Source organism: Ambystoma mexicanum, chromosome 5q, assembly GCF_040938575.1.
Source record: "Ambystoma mexicanum isolate Mex_15411 chromosome 5q, UKY_AmexF1_1, whole genome shotgun sequence".
NCBI classification, from domain to species: domain Eukaryota; kingdom Metazoa; phylum Chordata; class Amphibia; order Caudata; family Ambystomatidae; genus Ambystoma; species Ambystoma mexicanum.
In genome coordinates this window covers 360151221-360176529 of record NC_090933.1, presented here as the reverse complement: position 1 = coordinate 360176529, position 25309 = coordinate 360151221, and the positions used below count along the sequence as shown (strand labels likewise).

Genomic DNA, 25309 nt, shown 5'->3' with positions numbered 1-25309 from the left:
CCAACAAACACACATGCAACTTACAGGTGTATGGCTTTGTGTCATTTCTGGGTGGAAAGCGGGGAAAAGTTGGCTCCACGATATCTCCCTTGTACCCTGGCAAGAAAATCAAAGGAGTAACTTGTGAGAGGTTGTGCAGCTCAGTCTACAATTGTCGCCATGCCACAAAATGTGTAATAAAGCCATGGAAGAAAATAAGTTGTGCAAACCTACTCTTTACCACAAGGGATGCGTAGGCCGACTGCTCCCCTTTGACATTCATGGCTGAGGCATGGTACTGCGCGGTGTCTTCAAAATCACAGCTGAAGGAAGGACAGCATGCATGTTAGAGCCGGTTATGGCAATCACAATGCATTCATATCAAGCATACTAAGTACTTCCACATTGCTTTGACAGAAAAAACGTTGACTTCGATATCAAGATAAAGGATTGCAAAAATGAGAGCGCTGCAACTGTGTGCATGTTTCAAATGCCTCTTGGTTGTTCCTGGTAGAGAATGTCTTTGTAATATGGTATCACCCACACTTTTATCAAATTAGTTATAGTAGGAGCATGCAAAGCTGTCATGTCAATTTGTCCTCATCATGTAGGAGTGTGGAAAGCCTCAGATGTGTGGAAGGTCAGGAAATATGTTGGCCATTCTCATGGTCATCAATTGGTCAACAGACACAGGGTTCCAGTGTCTGTATTAAACAACAGAAATGTTAACTGATTAGATAGAACTGAAGCAACATTGTTGGAAATCAAATAATACTGACAAATCAGATGTTCTCATTCTCTAGAGGACTCTAGTCCATCAGTCCATCCCTCCCTCCTTTATCCTCCACCTCTGGGTGGTCAAACAGTCATTGTGGTCCTTTCAGTTTTAAGTTCCTCAAAACCGGTTTCTTGACTCTGTACGTTGAATGCTTGGCTTTCTATTAAGTTGTTAGGATGTTCTTCTCTTGGTGTGGAACCAGCACCGCCACCTGTTGTCTGAGTGTGAGCCAGGCATCAGACTCTTTAAAATTTTAATAAAAATTGAGGTTGGTCATGGGGTTGTCAGGCTTAACCCTACTTGTTCTGGTTGTAGACCCTGCCACAGACATTGCAAGCACTGCCCCTTTTCAGGGGTACCTCTCCATCATTCCTTCTTGACTCCTCACCAAGCTCTGCTTCTCTCCTACCTTCCCCTTCGTTTTCCTCATCTTAACTTCTCTCCAACTCCTCTGGTTATCACCACCAGTCCTCCTCCTCGCTTTCTCTTTTAAACTCTTGCCACCACTTTGCTGGTCCCATTTCCCCCCTCCACCTGCTGGGTTTAATAGTTATCTTCACCAACTCCTTACAGGTCATTTCTGAGACTGGGTGATCTGCTCTCCACTGTTTCCTCCCATGGTTGCTTGTTGATCCCTTGTTACTGAATTGTCCGTCCTCCCACCTCCCCCATGGTTAGCTCCCACACCTGCTCCCTTGTATCTCTGCTTCCCTCACTATGTCCTCCCCCCCTATGATTTGTAAAGCACTTAGCTGCTTCCCAAAGCTAGGTCCGCGCTCAATAAATACCATAAGAATAATCCAGTATCACCATTCTTCACCTCTTACTCCTTAGTTGTTCCATCTGCCTTCCCCTTACAGCTCCTTTCAGCTTCCTCCTCCTTCCCCATCTCATTCTCCTGAGTTGTTCTCATCTCCTCCCTTCAGAGCCTCCCTGCTCCACCACCTCCTCTCCTCTAGCCTCATCACCACAACACACTGCCACACACGACCCTGCTCTCCATGTATTCAGCCCATATTTTATATTATACAAACAAAGGCAAACAGTCATCCTGTAGTCCTCATAAATACATACACATGTGAATTACATAACCATCATTTTATTACAATACACAAAATATATACTTCACAAATCACAATCAGTAAAAACATTTCACAAACATAATTTACAAGAAGTGTCCAAACTTCTATATACACATATAAAAGGAGATCTTCCAAACTAAAACCTTCTTATATAATTACAAAAATACATACAGCCTCTGTTTTTTAAACAGAATCAGGGGCACACTTACACAATAATCTCCAATTTAATCCAACGTGATACACTTCTGGCATGAACCCAACATGTGTCTGTCATTCACAATCAATGTATGACATTCTTCAGGGGTAATAACATACAATATATCTCCTAAACTCCAAGGTGACACAAAATGGCTACTCAATGAGGATCCAATCCTCAGAACCAAAAGGTGTTCATTTATTTGATTGGGAACACGTGATAAGAACATTCAGAAGCTGGGCTGTGTATGTTTTCTCATCCCACTCCCCTGGGATATCTCCTGAGCTGCCTGCTCGTCACTGTGTGCCTCTGTGTGTTCAGTGTGGATTTTGTCCATAGAGAAATCCTACAACAGGCCTGGGGAAGCACATGTTACATTTGTTTCTCCTGCCACATGTTTAGGTTGAAGAAATTGCAACATCTCCAGAGATCCTTTTGGAACAGGAAGACAATGCGTGTTCCTTTTTAACGTTTCATGTGACTGTGTTCTTTCTACCTGAAAAGGGAGAAACTATTGCATTTCGACAGGTTTTGCAGACTTTTATATTTGTTTTTCTTGGCAGTGGTGCTGGAGAAAACAAAGTAACAAAGCCATTGTCTAGTTTGTTGCAATGTTTTCCCTTCATTCGCTTAAAGTGAACAGGGATCTTTCGAAAACCTCCAGAGACTGGATCTGGCTGGAGAGTGATTCCAGCTCTCTTGATTTTACAGGCTTCAGTTTGAAAGTGATTTTCTGGCCCCCAAGGCCCTGGGGCTCCGCAGTGGGGACTCATATTGGCCCATTGTGCCCTTACAAGGCCTGCCCCGTACAGAGGATATCTGGTGTGTTGATGTATTGGGCTAAAACGCATATATATTTTCAAGGGATCAGTCAAATCTGGGTTAGCAGATTGAATGTTCACCAAACAACAGAGGATCTGAAACCGTATAACTTGCATATGAAAGGTTTTGTGATCAAAAGCCAGGGGCGGACTGGCCTATAGGGAACTCTGGAAATTTCCGGGTGGGCCTCTACACTCTGAGCCTCTTTTGTGTGGTATTTCCAAATAATCTCATAGGAAAAGCATTGGGTTTGCTGAAAATGTGTCATATGAGGCCATTTTGGACATTATTTCCAGGGCCTCTTTTGGTCCCCACTCATTATTTCCAGGGCCTCTTTTAGTTCACAGTCCACCCGTGTCAAAAGCTCAATATAATTTTGGAACAAACTCCTGATTTCAATGATGGGAAGGGCAGCTTTTTTTAAAAGTAAGAAGGAATTGCAAGGGCACCGTGTACTGGCTGGACAATCCCCGACGTATTTAAAGTTAAAAACTGTGGACAAGAAACCGGGGCCATGTCATCCAGCAGAACCACCCCTTGATGCTGACGCAAACAATTGCAATATTAGTTGAAGGGTGCGTTAAAATATGAACGTTTTTATAAAATGCTAACTTCTCAGTGATTATGTCAATGATTATGAAACGATTATGTCAATGTCAGCACAAGATGGTATCAAGATATGGGTTCTTATAGTTTTATAGTTCCGTTGCAGAGTGGAAGAGAATGCACTCTCACATTAAGCAGATTTTCCCTAATGGCCTTTTGAGCTCATACAATTCAAGATGTGACGTAGGAGGTTCTTGACTGCACAGGTGGTACATACATTTTACCCAGAATGCTCATCTAAGTACTATAGGTGCAGGCATAACATGGCATAATGGCATAACATGGCAGACATTTCCCATATGATTTGGTTTTGTGAACCCTTAGAAGAGGGAGTGGACACAATGTAAGGATTATTTAGCAACAAGAACACGTTTGGGCCAATAGCAATCAATTAAGATGTGTACTTTGGGCCTCCTGTTGGTCAAAAAGAAAGCTAAATAGAGCGGGGTAACTGATTATCTTGGAACCAGTGTTATGTAAATGATTAATTGTCCAACATTGGATCAGCACCTGCCATTCCTGGTCAGTTTCATAAATGAAACAGAGGCTTGTTAAGTGGATTGCACTGGAGGAGGCTGGTTAAAACCATGAAAGATCAGGGAAGAAGAGAGTCTAAATGGCAGTGTTTGGGCCCAATTCCTTATGTCACCACTCAAAAATTAGCCCACAATGAACGTGAGCATTAATTCTTGTACTGTACAGTGTAATATGGATGGATGGAAAATAATGGGAATGGGAACGAGAGAGGGCACCTCAAGAGAGTCCCAGGATGGGGCAGGACATTTTCCGGCTAACTATGTGACATTAATGCGCTTCTGATACTTGCCACCCACCCAGGGTGCAACCAGACATGGAAGTGTACGATTTGAAGTAGTGAGGATGCTGGGCTGGATTGGATGAATGCATTGCCATTTGTTTGGTGTTCATTTGGAAGTGTGTGAGTATTATTTCCACTGGTAGTGAAAGCCATACTGCTGTTCCGGTGTATGAATTGGACGAGTTGTCTCCTGTTTCACTGAAATTGTAGTATGTCTTTGGTGACATTTTGAGTGCACATTTTTGATGAATTGCAAAAGGTTCCTGAGCAGGGTGATGGTCTTGTAAAGGATTTTATGTAATATACGTGGTTTTATTGCTTGAATCTGTAGTGGAATTGTTTTCTGGTGGTTAAATTGTAATTCGGGAATGTGCTTGTTTTGTATTCTTTTGCAAGGTATTATGTGTACTATACACACAATACAGAAACGAAGCCTTTTTGAGTTAATTAAAAATCATAAAACTAAAATAAAATAGAAAAATAAATACATTCCTGCAGAATCTGTGCAATACTGGCTGACATATCCTGCCTTGCACAAGCGGCTCATGATTTATCATTAGTGTTCCTGAACTGTGAGGCCTCGGGTTCCTAAACTATGGTATGGATAAAGGTTCATGGTTTCATGGTAAGGTAAAGAGCATGTTAAGGTAAGGGTCAGGTCATGAGGTCTTATTGCTTTGTCATAAGTATTCACAATGGGGAATCAACTGGCGATGCAGGGAAGAGAGAGGAATGGGATGCCCATGTATCCCTATAGTTCAGGGTTGTCCAATACGAGGCTTCGAGGGCTGGATCCATGCCGCGTTGTCAGGATACCCCTCATTAATATTCATGAGATAAATTTGCATACAATGATTCTAAATGTATGCACTGTTTTCCTCATGAATATTAATGAGGGGTGTTCTGAAAACCAGCCAGAATCCCGGCCTTCGTGGCCTAGAGTTGGACAACCCTGCTGTAGTTCATCCATCCAGACACTTGGTTATATGAGTAGTACATGTAGTTTTAGCTATGGACATTGCAGCACAGCTGACCAGGCTCAATTGCATGCTAATATCTGGTTCTATTGAGGGCGGAGGAGAGGGTGGGAGGCATTAGTGGAAGTGTGCCCGAGTGTTTTTCCATCACTTGGGAGTGTCAGCAGTTGAAGTTAAGTGGAAACATTGCGGCAACCATTTTGGGTATGCAGTGTGGAATGCGTCATCGTTATCTGTAAGACGGGTAGCAGGGGTCTGCTCTATGTTTAGAGTGACAGCATTGTTCCCAATCAAACAGAGACCACATGCCAGGGCGATCAAGAGTGTGATGCCAACTTCTTCTGTAAATATCTAAAGCACGCCGTCATCTGAACAGGGATTTACCACGGCCATCTTTCAGCATCTATATAAATAGATCTCCCATGCCCACATTCTTCATTTTCAAAACAAGGCCTTCCTCAGGGCCAATGCAGAAGAGACCATGTGTCCTGCGGTTTGCAAACACCGCTCTAACAGGGGATTACAAGCCTGTATTCAAAGACTTCACACAGTGACAAGTGACATGCAGACAGAGACAACAACTCAGGATTCACTGCAAACCCGTCTCTTGTGGCCAGAGATGGACCACGCGGAGCTGGCCCTTACTTTGTAATCTTCAGCGAGTGGATCCCATAATGGCTTTCAATTTCATACTTTCCAGGGCGAAGGTCGGGATTGATGGGCACATTGTTTTTGTACCTAACACAAAAAAGAGAGAACGATGATACAATCAGTCAATATCTTGAAAGACAAGCTTCCACAGTAGCACAGTGTGCTATATCACAAATAGTTGTATTCGGCCTTGTAGCCACATGTTCAGTTCATGATGCTGAGTGGAAAGCAAAAGCATTGGTAGGAAGATGGATACATTGGCGACACCGGCCATGCTTGATCAGGAAAGTGGCTCACACAACCCTGGGAATGACACAGAAATGTCCAAAATGAGGTTACTTACAGACACTTGAATGCGTTGCATTGTCTACCAGTCTTTTTATCTAATCGTTGGTCTGAATTCTTTCCATGGTTTGTTTGACAGATCTGGCTATCCCGTCTAGAATATTGGGGAAGCATACTGAGAATGTGGCTAATCAAGAATTGAAGATACAGAGAGAAACACATCAGATCCTAGACAGCTACCAGAGATGGGTTTCACCCAGGTGTGGGTTCAGAGCTGCTGGTTACATACATTACACATGACATCAGGATTCCGGTTGACAAAGGCAAGACCAGCGCCCTAGTCTAGTTAGACCTCTCCACAGTCTTTGGTCATAGCATTTTTGCTTGGTTGACTGTCACAAATTGGCACAGACATGGGTTCACTCGCACCTCATCGGTCATTCTTAATTGGTTGAAATAGGATGGTTCAAAACTCCAATGAGCAACATCTGGTGTGGTGTTGTGCAGAGTTCTGCTCTTTCATCTTTATATGCAACCCCTAGCTAAAATACCTCACACCTTTTATATGCATTATTTTGTTTGCACGCGGATAATATGCAGATTCTGTGATAGTGTAGATTCCATCTTTACCCTTTGCATATCCAGTGTGCCCGAAATGCATGAACTGTACAATTCTTAAATGTAATGCTCAACACTGCGCTCTATGGATCCCTTGACGCCTACCTGGAACCCTGCTACCTGGTCCTCTGACTTCGGTGTGCCACTCTCTCCTGCTACATCAGTAAAAAATCTTGGTGACTAGACAGTGACATCCTACTATTGCTTCAAGTCAAAAAAGTTTAACAAACAGCTTTTAATACAGACAAAGATCCTAGGACTCTTAAGCTTCCCATAATGACTCATGGTAGTTAATGCTTTTATGTCATCCTGCCTCGACTATGGGAAGTCTGTTTATCATGGCATTCTGGTTATGTACTGGGCGCACTGCAAAGAGTGCAGAATGCAGAGGCCAGACTAGTCTTGAAATGCGATAGCAAAGAAAGATAACGCCAGGACTCAGCACCATTAAGTATGCATAGGCTTGGTTTTAATGAACAATCAGAGGTAAGATGCCCTCTCCATGATGATTACACGTGTTTCGGCTCGACTGAGCCTTTATCAAACCAGGGCCGAAAATGGTATGAAAAATCCATACGAATGTTGTCAGATAAGTAATACTCTTGAAATGGACCTTTTGGGCAGATATCCCCCCGGGCCCTGCAACAGGTGTCCTGGCTACCGTGGGCAAACGTGTGGAATGTAAGGCTCTCTTTCTAGTTAACAAGGCCTTTTATGAAGCTGGACCTTTTTGTAGTTCAGAAAATTCAATGAATAACTCCCCAATAGTTCTCTTCAGTAAGAGACCAAGTATGTACTATGCTTATGAAACAATTGGTAGCAGATTTCTCTCTGTACAAGCTACCAAATTCTGGAACATTATTCCCCAAGATCTGAGATCAGTAACACCCCTCCTGAAATTTGGATCCACAATTCTCTTTCCACATAAATGTTTTCAGTCTGACTGGTTTAATCTTACAGAAGTTGTATTACTTTTGTAGTTTATACCTCAACATGGTGCCTTTATGGGCGCACATTCACAATCTCCAAATATATTTGACATTACACTGTTATTGGCATGCTTGCATGTAGGCGGGCTAACTAGCAAGGGCTGACCCAGAAACCTCGCACCGTTTGAAACCCATTTCAAATGCTTTTTCAAGGAGAACAATTTCTCAAATGAAGATGTCAAGGAGGAATTGCAGAGAAGCATAGGCTTCATTGATTGAGAATATGGGGCCTGTAACACTCAAATCCCCTCTTTACAGATGTAATATTTATAAGGATTTCTATTTGATATGCTGCTGTAGGTTACTGTCCATTGATGCCTTTGATTCTCACTTCAAGTCAAGGAATTGGAAGAATTTGGATTTGAAATTCTGGATAAGCACAAATCAGTGTAACTACTCCAGGGAATGCCATTCAATGTATAGCAGGTTTATACTTCCTTAGAACAATAGAATAAGGTCTTCTGCAAGCCTGATGTCGACTTTGGAACATGTTTCAAGGAAACCATGCTCCATCCTGTACTTGATTGGGGATTCTTTTCAGTACAACATACTAAGCAAGCTTGATGGCCTTCACCCGAGGCATCTTTGGGGGTGGTCGGTAATTTTTTAGAAAAAATAATGTCAAATGACAATTCTTTCGAAAAAATAATGTCGAAATAAAAAATGGCGAATTCCTTTTTTTTAATTATATATTTATTTTGGGGTTCAGGATAAAAAAAATGGGTAAAACAAAAAAAATTTAAAAAGGGGGATTGGGGGGACCCCCGCATTTCGAAAAAAAAATGCATTAAAAAAAAATTCAACATTTATTTTGTTGAAGAAATGACTTTCGACATTATTGGTTTCTACATTATAACTATAAACCATCTTTGGGTGCTAGTTGACCTCCATCTTCACCCACAATAACCACCCTACCAATTTGGCTTCTTGGATAATGAGTCAGTTTCCCTCAAAAGAAAAGATTCATCATGTTTAAATGTTTGTGGAGGACCTAGAAGACAGTCAGCATCATGGGTGTGTACTTTGCTTATTTCATGAGCAATGCTATAGGATAATGCAAGCAGCGTCCTCGTCGTTGGCTAACTTCAAACTAGCAGAGCATACAACACTCACAGTGGGTTTCCACAGAAGCAAAGCAGTCTAAAATAATACAGTAATGAAGGGGACAGGATTAAAATCAATTCCTAGAATGGCAGATGAATCTGGACAAAGTTCTCTTTCAACACTTCCTATTTATATGCCTAATTTAGCACAGCTGCAAAGTGCTGATCATGGAATGGCATCACTAATCTGCACTAATCTAAGAGTGATTTCCATGCTTATAATCAAAGCTGACTTGCAAAGTGTACTCCCTGCTTTGTATAGCTCTTAGCTTCATCAGGTATTAGCAGCAGAGCCACTTTAGGTATGTTGAGCCAGTAAACAAAAAGCAAAAGATACCCTTCCACATTACAAAGCAACACCGTCATTACCTAATCATGTCAGTTTGAAAAATGTTGGCTTCCCTCTAGGAATTGGGTGCTGCTGTTTAAGGTTCCAAAATGAATCGAAATGTCTTTCTTTTCCAGAACACATTTCAGGTGTGGCCAGAGGCGTTGCTGGGAGGTGGGTGGGGGGGGGGAGCTGAGGCGGCTATAGCCCCGGGTGTTTTGGTTGTAGCCCGGACAGAAGCTCAGGAGCTACAACCAAAATGCTAGCTAGCCCCGAGTCCCGACGGTCCCAACATTTTACGTAGTCCCGGATCTTTTACAGACCTAGCAACACCCCTGAGGGTGCTTTAATTCACACCCTAGAAAAGGATGTCTGGCAGGAAAGTCTCCCGAGGTATTCCTGTCAATTCCCCTTACGGAATTATAAAATATAGCACCATGTAATGTCAACTTTTTACCATGACATGATGCAGTCAATATCACCATGTCCGACAATGAGAGTGACACCAGTGATGTGTATGGCTTTTATTACTCTTTGACGGTCTCTTGTGATCATACGGGGTGCTACTGAAGACCCCCTGTCACTGACACTCATTTTCGTTGTGCTGCCAATAGAAGCCCATGGCTACCAGGGCAGGGGTGATTTTAAAGCACAATGATTTCTATCACCCAGACAATGTGTTTGTGAGTAGTTGACGAGCATCTCTATTATTTATTTTTGACTACTCCATATCTGTAGACATTTACCATGGTAGTAGCCCAATGCCATTATGGTGGAAATTTGAGAACGACTATATTTTAAAACACCTACACCGCAGCCATTTTGTTTATTGACCCTTGTTTACTTGTATGCGCCATGAGGATGGGCTAAAATGCACATCCTGCCTACGTAGGCTCACTCTACAATGGCCTATCTGTTTGGAGCCTGACAGATTTGAATCAGGTTGGTGTTTTTCAGATTTCACAATCCACAAATATGTGCATGTGCTTGAGTGTTTAGGAGATTGGCTGCCCAGCCCTGATTGACTGGCCACCAAAACTTGAATACTGCACGCTTGTATGTTGGTGGGCTGGCTTAGTCAACCCTTTGGTGAATGTGTACCACAGTGTAGGATCGTGGACATTCCTCAGATCTGTTTTGGGAACTCTGCTGAACGCTCTGCTGGTGGGATGGACGACTCCAGATGCTGGGCGGGCCCTGTCCTGGTGGGAAGCCGCTTGTCTCTGCCTAGCTGAAAAGAGCCACTTTGGTCTTTTCTTCTGCATCCCTCTGGCTTTAATTTCTCATCCTCTGTGCCTGAAGTCCTGTTGCCCCCTGGTCGCCCTGCTGTCCTTGCTTGGCCCTCTACGGAGGGGGGCCCTGCTGCCTTGCTGGAGTTCTGAGTCCCTGTTCTGCTTCTCCGCCTCAAGCTGCTCAGCGTGGGGCATACTGGGCTGCCCACTGCAGCTATCCTTCACAGTGGAATCGCCTCAGATGCCTGACTATACCCTTTGTTCTCCCTAGAACACCCTTTGATTCCTCCTGGGTGCCCTTTGCCTGCTCCTTCGATGCTGTGGCTGCAGTAGTTGCCTCCTTTTATTGTGAGTCATCTGCAGATGGTCCTTCTTAGTTTGAGTCCGGGTGCGCTGATTCTTCCTCTTTCTGGACCTTTGGTCGTCATCACTAAGTATTCCCGAGCCAGTCGATAACCACATCCAATATCTAACCTTAAAACTAACTCTGCACCTGTGATTCATGGGCCATTTTCAGTGCACCCATATACATGAGCAGGTGTTCCCCGATCCTTGTCCTCTAGGTTCTGCTGACTTTAGGTGTTTAGGTGTGCGGTGTGTTCTGTGCCACCATGAACCGCATCTGTGTTGTGCATGTGAATGGAAGTCACACGCTGGAGTCATCCTCCTCTGGGGCTCAAGTGTTCGAACCATGATCTGGAGCTTTTCTCTGGCAGTGGTCAAGACTCCCCAGATGGGTGTTTGCTGTTCCCCACCACCCCCACCGCAGTTATAGGTAGTAAATACCATTTACCTACGTTTACTGGGACTAACTGTACCTTAATAGCAGTCCACTCCCCTCCTAAGAGAGAAGCCAGACTGCTCTGCTAAGTTAGCAGAGAGAGAGAGAGTTTTGGACTAACTTGTTGCACACCCTGCGCATACAATGAGGCTAAACCTTCTTACACTCCTCAGAGGGCAGCAGGAAAAAACACCCTAACAATGACCTTGTGGTAAAAATGCACAGTGAGGGTGGTAAAGAGGCATAAACCTATCAGCTGCGGGATTAGCCCACTAAACGGAGGTCGCTTTGTTAATAGCCACCCAGTCCTACCTATGCACTAAGCTGACCACAAAAAATTGTGTTCTAGATAAATAACCTATAGGTAGTATAGCTTGAATTACAGGTAAGAATGTAAGGCTTAATGCTAGACCCAGGTACTGTAGACAGGCCTTAGAGTTTGCTTTCATTAGAAACAAATACACATTTTATTAATCTGCCTAGCAGCCATAGAAGCTGGCTGCACATTTCAAACTCCACGTTCCCAGGATCATGTTGTAAGAGATGAGCAGCCTTTTGATACTTTCGAGGTCAGGAAGCAAAGCTCATGGGGGCAGGGAATGCACAACCTTTTTATAATTTGGTATATTAGTTTATGAAACTGGTCTACTGATGGTTTCAAAGTGTTCCATGGTGGTTTCAAATTGCCCCTTAGTACATCTGGGAAGTGATCTGAAGAGTTCTTAAGATGCAACATTACGCCAGTGACGTGTCAACAGTTCAAGGCTCTTGTAGCGTCATGATCGATTGTGTTCTCATGAGAAACGGATGGAGATGTCTGACAGAAGATGAATAAAGATATCCTGGTCATCTCAAATGTTCCAATGTTTTGGCACTATGATGTGGGAATTATGGGCTGCACTGTGATGTCACAGAGGTGATTGAGGGTGGTGTGGTGACATTTGCAGGATCCGATCATTCTTCGATAATGTATGTCCTGCTACAGGGGAACAACGTAGCACAAGAAGCAGTTTGCCTCATTTGGAGGAGTGACCCAATGTTGCAATATGACTTGATGCTAATTAGTTTGTATAATTATAAAAGTTTTCATTTTAGGGGCGTGTTTTCGACAGCGCTTTTCATGCAGTTCTGTTCCGGATTCTGTTTGAATTCCGCTTTCCCAGCTGTATTGTAGCCAGAATAAATTGCATTACTTCTTGCCTGGTGTACACTTTTTTAGACTACGTTTGTTGTTTTTACTGATGAATTCCGATATGACCGGCAGCACAACCTGACCACAAGTGTTTGCTATGCCGTAGTGGCCTAAAGCAGTCAATGGAACTATAATGTATATTGCCGAACTATGCAAATCGCCCACAGGTTTTACATCTTAACTAAATAAAAATAATAGCTGGGATTCAATTCTCATATTAATTTCACAAATGTTTGCAAAAACATAATCACACTAGTTGTCCTTGACTTCCACATCTGTTATCGTGAGACAGGAAAGCAATGAAAATGGATACCTCAATACCAGGGAGTTGCCAATGGCACTGGTTGGCATTTTGCATGTTACTTCTCAGAGCATGGGAGCCAATGATACCTATATTTCCCCAATTCTATGGCAAACGAGAGCCCTATTAACTGAAGACTTTCTTAAAAGGTAGTGTTAGCATTTAAAACAAATGTATATAGGTATTATTCATTTTAAAATCTGCATACACATACAAGCAGAAGTGCACCTAATAAATAACAAACAACTATATATCCTCTGTGAAGGGATGGTTATTCCAGTTACTGAATTCTTTGGCAAGTACAATACTTTATTGCACCTTTTTAAAGTTGACCATGAACCAAATTCTTTGCAATATATTACCAGCAGCAACCTAAAAAAAGAAATAATCTGTATGTACCACAGAAGTAAATAATTCTTAAGATAAACTACCTTTTAAAAAGTTGTAGTTTACCTAATAAACTATTGTCAAGTTGTGTACATATTATTTATTTATCATTCATTCTATTTGTCAGATGCCATTAATGGCCTCAATGCCCAATGGCTGAAATAAGCAGATTCCGTACAATGTGGCAAAGGGAAATCATTGCCCAAAATGTGCCCCTCACCTAAAATTAAAAGCAATAGATTGTACTCAATACAACATTTGGAATAAAGTTGTGACTGGATACCTACCACGTGACACGAGGTTCTGGCCATCCACTTACAGTGCAATGTATTATTATACTCTGTGTCTCCCAAATTGTATGGGAGCGAGGCTTGATGACAAAATCGGGAGCGTGTAAAAGCATATCTTCGTTGATCATCCTGTGGAACTGTCCCTTCTCTTCTATCTGAAAAAACAAACATTTTCATAAAACAAATAATTCAATACTGACAGAAACCTTTCTATATAACTCAAGCACATTTAAGTTGCTATCTATTGATCAATGAATATACACTGGCAATGCAATGCTAGGCTATGGTTCCACCATTGCACTCTTTCAATGCAATACTAGATTGGTGAGGAATACTCCTGATCAACTTTGTGGATGTCGATCTAACTGTCTGATGAAATCTGAGAACTGAATGGCTCAAGTGTTGTTGAATGGTAATTAATTGAATCCAAAAACATAATGTACCTCTTTCACAATGGACCCGCATTGGCAGTGACAAACTTTGACACAACACTTTGAAAGAAAATCACTGCATTAAAATTGTTTTTACAGCTAAGAAACAATATCATTTCGTACGCATAGGAAAAATCAGTAAACAAAATTGCAATGTAGATTGTATTAGATTACATTTTGTTTTAGGACAGCTCAGCCATATTAGGATCAAACGTTTTTAATCTGATTACTTAAACCGGAAGGGTCAACATCCTCTTTTCTACTACAGCCAAACGTCAGACGCCCTTGTTTAGTCAAGAAGTAGGAAGTTTCTTGCTGGAAATGAAATCAAGGTCTTAGCAAGCTGCTCAAACAACCAAAAGAGACAATGCCACAACGGGATCAATTGATAGATGCATCCTTTGTGGCTAGTAGAACTTAAAGGCATGCTTTAGGGTTTTGGTTCTTCTTTGCTTTCCTGAGATTTGCAAGACGGAATATTTTGGTGCTATGTGGATATTAACTAATGTCTCTTTAGCACAAGTGTCAATGTGCAGAGCTCTTCCCGAAATTGTCATACTCTTGATTTCCCTCATCATGATTTTTTCCAGTCTCCCATTCCTTTTTTGCACAGGCTTCATCCTCTATTTGGTGCCCCTCTCGTTGCTTGTTGCAATAAAGGGCACATCCCTGGAACCCAGTGGAACCCCTGACAGTGTGCGCATCCTGATCTGCTTTCAGTTTTGCAATAGTTGTCTCTGCTTTTTTTGGGCTTGTTTGTTTGCAGGAGAGATTATATGCGATGGCTATGCGTGGTGATTTTTTTTAATTGTGTTATCCTTTGTATAGAGGGATATTTTTGTTAATTCCAAATTTCTAATTGAAAATAAGGTAATTAAAACATGATGTAGTGGGTTCAATAATCCTTTTACAAGCAAATGAAAAACTGCTTTGAGTGTAGTCCTGGAATACAGAAGCAATTATCTAGTGACCAATCAAGCCTTGGTCCCGCAGATCGCTCCTTTAAAAAAAAAAAAATCTCCCTGGCAATGTCAGGCCCCAACACTGGTGCAGGATGGATCCTAAAATGGCTTCATTCATTCTATTTTTACATTCAATATTCATACATTAAAAAATAAAAATTGTCAGGACAGTTCAAAACAGAGAAAAAAGTTATTATAACAAAAGAACAAGACTGAGAGGCAGAAGAGGAAAGGGACAGAAACTTACAGTAGACAGAACCACCTTGCACACATGCTGGATACGGAAAATAAAGGAATCCAGACAGGTGAGAAAGATAACCCGTCAGGTACTTAACTTATCAGATTGCGGACTTGTTGAGACTGAATTACAAATCCTAAATAAGGGGCTTCCATTTGCACCTTCCAACTATAATACCTATACAGAGATTCAAATTGATCTTTTCAAATTGATTAGAAAATTGAAACTAAAGACATTCTTTTACCACAAATCGGCACCAGCCCGGACATGTAAACACATACCCACTATTAGCCAACTAACAATGAAAGACATTAAGGATACAACATTGTTATTCACATTGGAAGAAGGGATGGGTATTGCCAGCTCTCAGTTATTAAAGGAGCTCAATATAGACACAGATACCCTATTAGATACTAAATTAAAGAGTCAATCCAAATTGACACCATACACACCACAAGAAAATTGAATTGATGCACTTTATAAAGTGGTGAAAAGGGACATCCATCAGGTGATGGATGATAACAACAAGGGGAAAAACAGCAGAAGTAACAATTTCATGAAGAAAGAAAAACTTGCACTGGACAGACTATAAAGTGTGAGGATATTCTAATTAAAGGAACATATAAAGGAGGCAATATTGTCATCTTACGCAGAATAGACTACATTTACATGGCTTTGAAACATCTCATTTTGACAGGTTCCTATAAGATACTAAAAGAAAGTTACACATTTTGTTAGGCAAACGAAAAGATTTATGTTGAAATGGTAAAGAAGAGGATTTATATCTGACGAAAATAGTTTTCTAATAATTGAATATCCCAAGATACCAACTATATACTTTTTACTTAAAGTACATGAAGAAAATGACTAACATCCATAAGTAAGACCGATAGTCAGTTCCATTGGCTGGATCACAGACTATCTAGAGATATATTGATACAATATTGAGACCCATAATTAATAAACTGAAATCATACGTTAGAGATAAAAAGCACATTTTGCAAATACTTAATGATATTATTTGGGAAGAAAACTATTTGTTGGTAACAATGGATTTCAAAGCCTTACATACCCATCAATCTATCATAAACTGGCACTGGATACAATAGTTATGTTATAATGAACAATCAGAAACATACATGCTACACATAGAAATGCATAAGGAGTTTCTACAATTTACGTTAGACAATAGCACTTTAATTTTTGATAATGCATATTTGCTTGCGTCACATCTATATAGAACTGTGAATATTAGCTTGCGTCACATCTAGATAGAATTGTGACGATTAGTCAAAGTCACAGCCAGATAGAATTGTGAATATTTAGCCTGTGTCACATCCAGAAAGTATTGTGAAGATTATCCAGTGTCACATCCAGATAGAACTGTGAATATTAGCTTGCATCACCTCTACATCTATCACATCTACATAAGAATTGCGTCACATCTAGATAGAATTGTGCGTATTAGCTTGATCAGGGACAAAGGTTGCTGCTCTCACTGCCATGGCCCTCTACCCAGTTACCCCCAATCAAAATCATTGTCTAATGTGCCCACTTTAGGCCCCACTACAACTCTGTCCAAGTATCCCGACCCTCTGTAGTCCTTACCCCCTCTATCCAGGTGTCCCAGATCAAATAGCTATTGCATTGACTGTAGTGCCCTCTATAGGTTTTTCTCCTTCTATCCAGGTGTCCCAGAACAAATAACTATGGCATCGACCGTAGTGCCCTCTTTAGGCCGCCCTTCCTCTTTCCAGGAGCCCCAGATTGAAGTACCTCTCCTTTGATTGTTGTGCCTCTATCTGAGCACTCTTCCTTGGTCCAGTTCTAGGTGTGACTGCATTGACGCTTGTGCCCTCTTTAGGCCCCACTCCCCCGGTCCAGGTATCCTAACCTAGGTGTGACACCATTGATTGTTTGCCCCTCGTCAAGCCCTATCTCTTTCCATGTGCCACAAACCAAAGTACTGTCGTGCTAACGACTGTGCCCCGACATAAGCAACTTCCCTCGATCCGGGGTATTAATCTTAGGTGTGACTGCATTGACTGTTGTGCCCCTTTAAGACTGCTCCCTCGGTCCAGGTATCCCAACCAAGGGTTGACTGCATGAACTGCTGTGCCATTGTTAAGCCCTTGTCCCTCTAGACAAGCATCCAAAGTCTAGGTGCCACTGCATGGATTGTTCTACCCTTCGCGCCCCCAGGCTAAACCCAGACATCTCCACCGAGCTAGGTGCGCACACCAGAACCAGATAGGAAAGACCACTAAAACAGAAGAACTGTGAGTGTTTACCACCCCGGTTCAACAATCCAACAATCAACAACGGATCGGTAATTACCCAATCTACCACCCGGAATGAATCGAAACCTACCAACCGGGCCATGAACATTATCGGTCTGCTCGACGAAGAGACTGACCAACAAAGAACCACCCTGCCCAACAGGCTCAACCGGGAAAATCCCACCTGGAACAGAAACCCAACCAACAACACACCAGGCACAATAAACAACACAAACAACCACTGAAAGGAAGATGAAACAAACTACACTGCAGCCTCCTCAACATTAGATCCATGGCAAAGCACTCAACAGAAATCCATTACCTCCTAAGCGAAGGAGGCACAGACATGCTCTTCCTCACAGAGACCTGGCTATGAGACAACTATAAAGCCAATACCAGACAATTATGACTTAATAAACACCAACAGAGAAAACCGAAGAGGAGGCAGAATCGCAATTATGCATAAAGAACATGTCAGAGCATCTTGAATCCTCACAACCAACGCAGAAGACTATGAATCCCTCCTCATCAAGATACAACTCAATAACCAATCCAACATAATAACCAATCCAACATAATATTCCTCCTAATCTACAGACCACCTTCCTACAAACCCAACTTTGCATCGAAACTAGTGATTGATGCCGCCATATAATCCACCTACCATGAAAACCTAGACATACTGGACACTTCAACATAGCAAACGCACTCTTTGCACTCCTGCAAACTTTGCATTTCAAGCAAATAATAAACGGATCCACCCACTATGCCGGACACACACTGGATGCAATTTTATGCAGAGAAGGACTATGCACATCCGTGCCACTGACAACAATGCTATGGAGCGACAACTATTTAATACCAGTCTGCATCACATCCCAAACCAACCCACCGGCCAGGAAGGAAATACTCCATACCAGCAAGAAAAGAAACTGGAAAAAACTGGACCTTGAGGCCCTAACAAACCATCTAGACCTAACAGTCCCACGTGATAGAGAACCCACTGAAACAAGCTTTGACGCAGCAGGAGACACACTCAACAACTGGATCACCAAGGCCCTCGACCAATTAGCACCTGCCAAAACATTCAATGCAACACCAAAAATACTGGCAGTGAAATGGTCCGCAGAAGAACTGAAGGAACTTCAAAAAAACAACTGCAAAATGGAAATGAAATGGGGAGAACAATATACCCGACGAGACAAAATAAAAAACCAAAGACAACTCAAGCTATACAAAGCAACAGTCCTCAAAGCAAAAAGGTTCTGCTACGCCACAAGAATAGAATCAGCAAACAATTCACAGAAAGAACTCTTCAAAATCATCAAAGAGATAATAAACCCTTCTTCCTGCAAAAACTCCATCACCCTGACACAAACACTTTGCAAGAACATCACCAACCACCTGAGGGCAAAAATAGTCTCAATCCAGGAGACCATCAACCTAGCCCGGGCAAATACAACCACGACTGCTGGACCACAGACACCGTACGAAACACAGACTAGAGCAAAACTCACCTGCCTAGAACCAATCACAGAGGAAACATTTGCCACACTGATCAAGTACACCAACCTTGAAGGATCTCTAAGGGACCCCTGTCCCCCGGACATCTTCAGAACAATCCTCAACCATAGAACCCTGGGGAAACACTTCCGGAACCTAATGAATCTATCACTCAAAAGAGGAATAGTACTGTTCGCCTCCAAATCAGCATACAGCAAACCACTGGTAAAAAAGAAATCGAAAAGCGCAGAAGACCCAAGCAACTACAGACCAATATCCAACCTTCCCTACCTAGCAAAGATCCTTGAGAACCACGTATGCAAAATCCTTCTTAAACACTTCGAAACAAATGGAATACTCGACCGATCACAAGGTGGATTTAGACCAATGAGAGGAACAGAATCCGCACTTCTATCGATATGGGATGACCTGAAAATAAACGCAGACCACGCCGCCCAATCAGTCCTCATACTTTTGGACCTATCAGTGGCTTTTGACACAATGTGCCACGCAACACTAATAAAAAGACTGACATAATGCGGCATCCAGGAATCCACACTATTATGGCTTATCTCATTCCTAACAAACCGAACTGAAAGAACCTACCTACTACAGTTCACCTCAAACACAAAAAACATATCCTGCACAGTCGCACAGGCTGGAACACAGCCTCTCCTACTATTCAACATCTACATGTGCCCACTGATGAAAATCATCCGATCCCATGGACTCACCGCCTACAACTACACAGACGACACACAACTGATTGTGAAAACAAACAGAACTCAGGACTCAGAACTCAACAACTGCCTCACAGATATCTACAACTGGATGACAACCAACAACCTCAAAATGAACCAGGCAAAAACAGAAATAATGCTCTCACCTGCAGGATTCGACAGAGGGAACCCACAACTGGACTGGCCGATCGGCATGGGAACGCAACCAGAGACTACCGATGTAGTAAACAACCTAGGAATACTCATGGACAACAGACTATCACTGGAGCCACAAGCCAACGCAATCGCCCAAAAATTGTTCTTCCTTCTACGACCGCTGAGAGGGTTACTCCCCCCCACCTCTCCTTCCCAAACAGAACCCTCACAATAATTTCCCTGATGCTCACAAGAATTGAATACGCAAACAGCCTCTACCTAGGAATGCCAGAGAGACTTACTAAGAAACTCCAAAGGGTGCATAATGCATCCGCCAGGATCCTATTAAGACTAAACAGAAGAGACCACATGACTCCAGCACTGAAAAGCCTACACTGGTTATCAGTAAAAAAGCACATCAAATTCAAAGCACTCTGCATCGCCCACAAAGCCTTGCACAGACAAGGAGCAGAATTCCTCCGCAACAAGATTAGCCGGTACCGCCCAACAAGGGAAGTAAGATCCAGCAATGACCTACAAATAAAGGAAAAACGTTATGAAAAAAGAACATTTGAAAGAACAGTGTTCTCACGTCTAATTGCAAACATTTGGAACAACATGCCAAAAGGAATTAGAACCAAGAAGACCACACTACCTTCAGGAAACTGTTCAAAACCTGGTTATTCAACAGACAATGACAAACAAGAAGGGACACATGCAACAACAACAAAAAAGACAAATAACAACTAGAGAGGAGACAAGATGGGCCAAAGAACCACAAACAAGAACCTGCCTAGATATCGTCAAGCGGCATCTGAAGGGCCGTGCCTGACAGGCCCCCCAAAACAAAAACAATTACTCTTTTAACCCTTCCTGCTCCTCTTACATAACTGACACCACTACACCTGATCTTAGATTAGCCACACCCACATAAACAAGCAGAGAACCATTACTATGTTCCACACAACAGTAAACAACATAGATAGTCCAAAACATCAACAATGCAACTACACACCAAGGGGCAGGATTACCATACACCTTCGGCCACTGTGACTCTGCCTCTCTTAGGGCACCATCTAACCAGTGGACACAACCAAACCATCATAACCACACAACTAACTAACAACAACACAAACATTACCACACATCCGAGGCACGGAATCTTACCCATACGGTTACAATGCATGAGGACTCTTGCAAACTACCACATTATAATATGTTCCACCTGGTTCTGAATCTATCCTCTCACCCTTTTCCCCACTAACCCCCAACCCCCTCTCTTGCAGAGCCACGTGAGCGTCTGGAGACTGCCCCTGGAAGGTAGCAGTGCGCAGTACAAATCAACACAACATAATGTAATCTAGAAGCAAATTAAAGGAGTAGCAATGGGTGAATGCTTTGCATTAGTGGGTGAGTTTGAAATCTCACATACATTAAATAACCATAATTTCACATACAAAATTGTAATGTGGCATCATTGTATCAATGATATATTTCTTAATCGGAATGGAAACATGAAGAATTAACAGATTATACTGCATTATTAAATAACACAAATTTAAGTATAGAGTTTAGTATGAACTGCGAAAGAAATTCATCAATTTCCTTGATATAACAATATTCACAAGTTGAAACAGAATCCATACAAAAAAACATTTGTAAACCTACAGAGGTTAATGCTAGATTACATGCACAAATTTGCCATTAAAGTAGTACAATAAATAATATTCCAAAAGGCAAATTTGTCAGCGCCTTGAGAAATTACAGTGAAGATACATTGTGAGAGATAGAATATGAGATTCTTGAAAAGAGGGCATTTTGAGGAAATTATTGATGAACCAAAATAGAAAGCAACACAGAAAGCAAGACAGTGGGAGAGCAATATATATATATTTTTTTAAATTCAATTTTTATTGATTTTTGGAAAACAACAGCATAGGTACGCAAATTACAAGATTTGGGCAATCGCCCTCAACAAATCAAACTATAAACCATTATTCCCTGCGTTTGTTCCCCCCCGCCGCCTCCCACCCACCCCACACAGTATCTCGAGCGCTGCTGTCTACTTATAGTAATGATGCGGCATAGGGCAGCGTCAATCCGGGTTTTCTCCGCCAGTGGTCGACCGGCTTTCCAGGTTCCAAGGCCATTTGTTCCATGTCGGGGCTTGTTTTTGGGCCGGGCCAAGGACGCTTGAGGGTCTCAGGACGTGGCCTATGTATTGCCAAACACCTCTTGAAATTGCAGCCAGTCTGTCTCTATTTGGGTACTTGAACCATGTAAAGCCGCAGTGAGTCTTTCCATTAGGAATATGTCTTTGGCAATCATCACCCATTCTTTCTTCAAGGGGAGGGCGGGCCTCTTCCACGTTCTAGCGCGGGCCGCTCTGGCTGCCAACAGTAGGGAGTGCGAGAGGTCCGGTCATTTTTCCCAGTGGTCATCCTTATGCTGCAGGCCAAACAGCATCAATATCGGGTCCAGCGGGAGCACACCTTCTCCCGCCTCTTTCAGCCAGCTAAGGACTTCGGCCCAGTAAGTTTGGACCTTCCCGCATGTCCACCACATGTGCCAATAGTTTGCCCTTTCCCCACACCCGTGCCAGCAAAGGGGGATTACGTCTGGCAACATCCTAGAAAGTGTGATCGGGTCATACTGCCATCTGTGCAGGAGTTTGACAGCATGATTTTGTATTGGCAGGAGATCGAGGTCTTAAATGATCTACTACAGAGTCGCCCCCAGAGACTGTCTCCGATCCTACAACCCAAGTCTCTTTCCCATTTCCCCCTGAGGCTTTTGGTGGTTCCCTCCTGGGGGGTTAAAAGGGCAGAGTAAAGGAGTGAGATGAGGCCTCTCATTTCTACATGGGTATGTAAGATTTTTTCAACTGGGGTGAGTTTTCTTTGTAATTTGGGCTTTAGTTTTGGTTTCATTAGGATTCCCTTGAGTCTCAGGTAGAGGAGTGGGGAGAGCCTACCTATTCCCAAGGATTCTTCAAGCTCCTGGATGCTTATAAAGGACTCCTCCCTGACCAACTGACCAACTCTGCATAGGCCGGCCTCAAACCAGGGCTGATAGTGTTCATGGCCTGGGATTTCCTCTAAAACTGGTGTGGACCAGATGTGACTCATGGGGGAGGGCCAAGTGGTCACCTTCTCACCGTGTCCCTTACCCTCCAACGCCTTCCACATTGTTACTAGTATTGGGTGATCCCTGACTCTCCTTGGCAGCTTTTTCATCGGGACCCATACCCACTCACCCACTGCGACCGGGATCAGGAGGGAGTTTTCGAGAAAGACCCATTGTTTGTTGGGGTCCTCTCTGAGGTGGGGGGCCAGGGTTCTGAGCTGGGCTGCTCTGTGGTAAGTTCGTAAGTCTGGGAGGCCGACCCCCCCTCTATCCTTGGGGAGGGTGAGTGTTTCGTAACCTATTCTGGGTCTCTGGCCTTGCCATATGAATCTCGTTATACATTTTTTGGCTTCTTTAAGAAGTGCGTCTGGGGCTTCCAAAGGGAGCATCTGGAAAACGTACAGGACCCTGGGGAGAAGGTTCATCTTTACAGCGTTTATCCTTCCCATCCACGAGATTTGCCCCTTACCCCATGACTCCATATCTTTAAATAAGTTGTCAAACAGCGGGGGGTAATTTGCCTGGCTTAGATCTTCGTGGGGCCGGACGATGTTGATCCCCAGGTATTTAAGCCCTTCGGTGCAAATTTGGAACCCCAGGGGGGACAGCTCCGCGAGGTCCCTGTCTGCGTCTGGGGCAAAGGGGAAGATCATTGACTTCCTTATGTTCATCCTGAAGCCTGAGAATTGGCCGAACCGTTCAATAACCCGAACGGCCACCGGGACCGAGCTAGTAGGTTCCCTCAGGTGGAGCAGTATATCATCTGCATAGAGGACGAGCTTGAAGGTCCGACCTCCAACAGCAATACCGCGGACCATCAGGGCACATCTGATGTACTCTGCGAGTATTTCCATGGTCATGGCGAACAGGATTGGGGAGAGGGGGCAGCCCTGCCTCGTCCCCCTTTGAAGGCTGAATGTTCGTGAAAGGCGACCATTCACCGTGACTCTAGCTCAGGGGTCTGTGTATAAGGCCTTAATGGCTCGCCTGATTCCCTCGCCAAAGCCCAGTTTGACAAGGACTCCATGTAGAAACTCCCAGTCCACCCTGTCGAACGCCTTTTCGGCGTTGATGGCCACCAAGACAGGGTTGTCCCCCTTCAGGGCCGCTTCCCTCATCAGATGCAGGGTCTTTCGGAGGGCGTCCGCCCCCTGTCTCCCCTGTATGAAGCCCACCTGGTCAGAGTGGATGAGTACCGGCATATGGCTGTCTAGTCTCGTGGCTATGATCCTGGTGAACAGTTTAGCGTCCACATTCAGGAGGAAGATTGGTCTATATGACCGGCAGTCTGTTGGATCTTTGCCCTCCTTCGGGATCACTGTTATCAGTGCTTTGCCAAAAGACGGAGGCGCCCTCCTGGTCCTCATGATATTTGTGAATAGGCCCGCCAGAAACCCCGCTAGTAGGCCTCCAAAGGCCTTATAGAAGCCTGTGGTAAATCCGTGCTCCCTGGGGGCCCTGCCCAGCTTAAGACCCGATATTGCCTTGAGTACCTCCTCTCTCGTTATAGGGGCGTCTAAAGCTGATGCCTCTGGGGGTCCATCACAGGTAATGTTACTCCTCCGAGGTATGCTCCCAGTGCCTCTGCCTCCACTTCTCCTTCCCTCCCGTAGAGAGTCTCATAGAACCCCACGAATTCCTCCACTATTCCCTCGGGATCCGTTTTTGTCCCCTCATCCCTGCATGAGATCCTTGACACCCATCTATCTCTCCGTTGGCCCCGGAGTTTGGCCGCCAGCATGGCGTCGGCCTTATCCCCTTTCTCATAATACCTTTGGCGCAGGTGTTGGAGGCCCGCTACAATTTTCCCCATCTCCAATGCTCTCAGCTCTTGCCTTTTCTCTCTTGCATCCCCCAAGTCCCTTTCCCTCGCCTCATCCCTCTTCCCTTCAGATCCCTCCAATGCTATTATCTCCGCCCGTAGCCCAAGAGCCAGGAGAGTCCTGGTCCTTTTTTTGGAAGCCCCCTCTCTAATCAGAACACCCCTCCAGGTCACCTTTGCTGCCTCCCAGACTGTCTCTATGTTGACTTCACCCGTGTTATTGAGTTCAAAATATTCATTGATCGCCTTTTCCATCTCCTCCTTAAAAACCACATCCCTTAGCAGGATGTCATTGCATTTCCACAGGGATTCTCTGGGTTTCAGACCCAATACACTAATATCTGCCCAGACCATGTCGTGGTCCGACCAGCTAACCGGGCGGATGATGCAGGACTCCACTCGGCTCATGTTTTGGTGCCCCATGAAAAGATAATCTATTCTCGTTCTGGTACAATGGACCGCTGAGTAGAAGGTGTATCCCTTATCCTCCGGATGCAATTCCCTCCATGTGTCCACGAGCCAATAGCCCCACATTAGCTCCCGGAATTTCCCCTGGGGTCTGCCCCCTCGGCTGCCTAACGGGATGGCCCCTCCACTATGATCTAGTTCCCGATTTGCCCACATGTTAAAGTCTCCACCCAGTATAAGGAGCCCCTCTG

General features: G+C 43.6%; 1 protein-coding gene across 2 annotated transcripts in view; it reads right to left on the bottom strand.

Moving 5' to 3' along the window:
• The window catches only part of MYOM1 (myomesin 1), a 526093-nt gene that overhangs the window by 229108 nt on the left and 271676 nt on the right, over nucleotides 1–25309 (bottom strand). For both annotated transcript variants that reach the window (XM_069620852.1, XM_069620853.1), the window contains exons 6-9: nucleotides 13412–13569; nucleotides 5903–5995; nucleotides 214–302; nucleotides 25–96 (exon numbers count right to left, since the gene is read on the bottom strand). In XM_069620852.1, coding sequence (XP_069476953.1) covers nucleotides 25–96; nucleotides 214–302; nucleotides 5903–5995; nucleotides 13412–13569 — 412 coding nt within the window. The remainder of the gene's footprint in view (nucleotides 1–24; nucleotides 97–213; nucleotides 303–5902; nucleotides 5996–13411; nucleotides 13570–25309) is intronic.